This window comes from Neophocaena asiaeorientalis, unplaced genomic scaffold, assembly GCF_003031525.2.
Source record: "Neophocaena asiaeorientalis asiaeorientalis breed wild unplaced genomic scaffold, Neophocaena_asiaeorientalis_V1.1 scaffold82, whole genome shotgun sequence".
In the NCBI taxonomy this organism is placed as follows: Eukaryota; Metazoa; Chordata; class Mammalia; order Artiodactyla; family Phocoenidae; genus Neophocaena; species Neophocaena asiaeorientalis.
Window position 1 is genome coordinate 9,848,023 of NW_020173068.1, and position 751 is coordinate 9,848,773.

Sequence of the window (751 nt, forward strand, 5' to 3'; positions counted from 1 at the left end):
AAGTGAACACGTCTGAGTAGCGAGCTCCTCGGTCAAGAAATTGAGCGGTCGGTACCCCCGAGTTTGTTTCCTTGACAGCAAGGCTAACGGCGACGTAATCACGTGGGGGCAGAGCCAACGGCGGTTGAAGATGATACCCAGCAAATAGGGCGTTGCTAAGCGGAATAGGGAGCCCCGCGGAGCTCAGTTCTGGAGGCCAGGAAGGGGCTGGACCCTTGGCGTTACGCGCTCGGGGCGGGGCTTCCTGGCCCAGAGTCCCGGCTACAGCGAAGGGGCGTGGTCAGGTCGGACGTTGGGGACGAGGTTAAGCCACAGCCAGGGAGGGCGGGGCCTAGCGATCCCGAAGGCGGCCTGGGCCACCAGGGGCGAGTTAGGTGAAAAGGCCGGCCGGGCTTAGAGAGGAGAGGAGGCTTGGAGAACCCGCTGTGATGCGCGGGGGCGGAGTCTCGCGCGATCTGGGCGGGCGCTGCGTCGGGGGCGGGGCTTCGCGCCATTTGGGCGGACGCTACGGCGAGAGGCGGGGCCAGTACGCGCGCGCAAAGATGGCGGCGGTCAGTGCAGCCGGGCCGCCTACGAATGTGTTCCCATTCCGCGATGCCCGCGCCGCGCCGGATCAGGTACTGGAGGCCGGTCCGGTGGCGCACGGGCCACTGCCGGTGCCTCTGGTGCTGGACAACGGGTCGTTCCAGGCCCGCGCAGGCTGGGCGTGCCCCGGGCCGGACCCGGGCCCTGAGCCCCGGCTGCAGGTGCG

The 751-nt window shown here is 68.6% G+C and overlaps 1 protein-coding gene across 1 annotated transcript in view; it reads left to right on the top strand.

Annotated features, from left to right (window-relative positions):
- The first annotated feature begins 529 nt into the window (after positions 1–529).
- The window catches only part of ACTR5 (actin related protein 5), a 19,463-nt gene continuing 19,241 nt past the window's right edge, over positions 530–751 (top strand). The window contains exon 1 of the mRNA XM_024743068.1: positions 530–746. Within this exon, the coding sequence (XP_024598836.1) occupies positions 543–746 (204 nt within the window). The 5' untranslated portion in view covers positions 530–542. The remainder of the gene's footprint in view (positions 747–751) is intronic.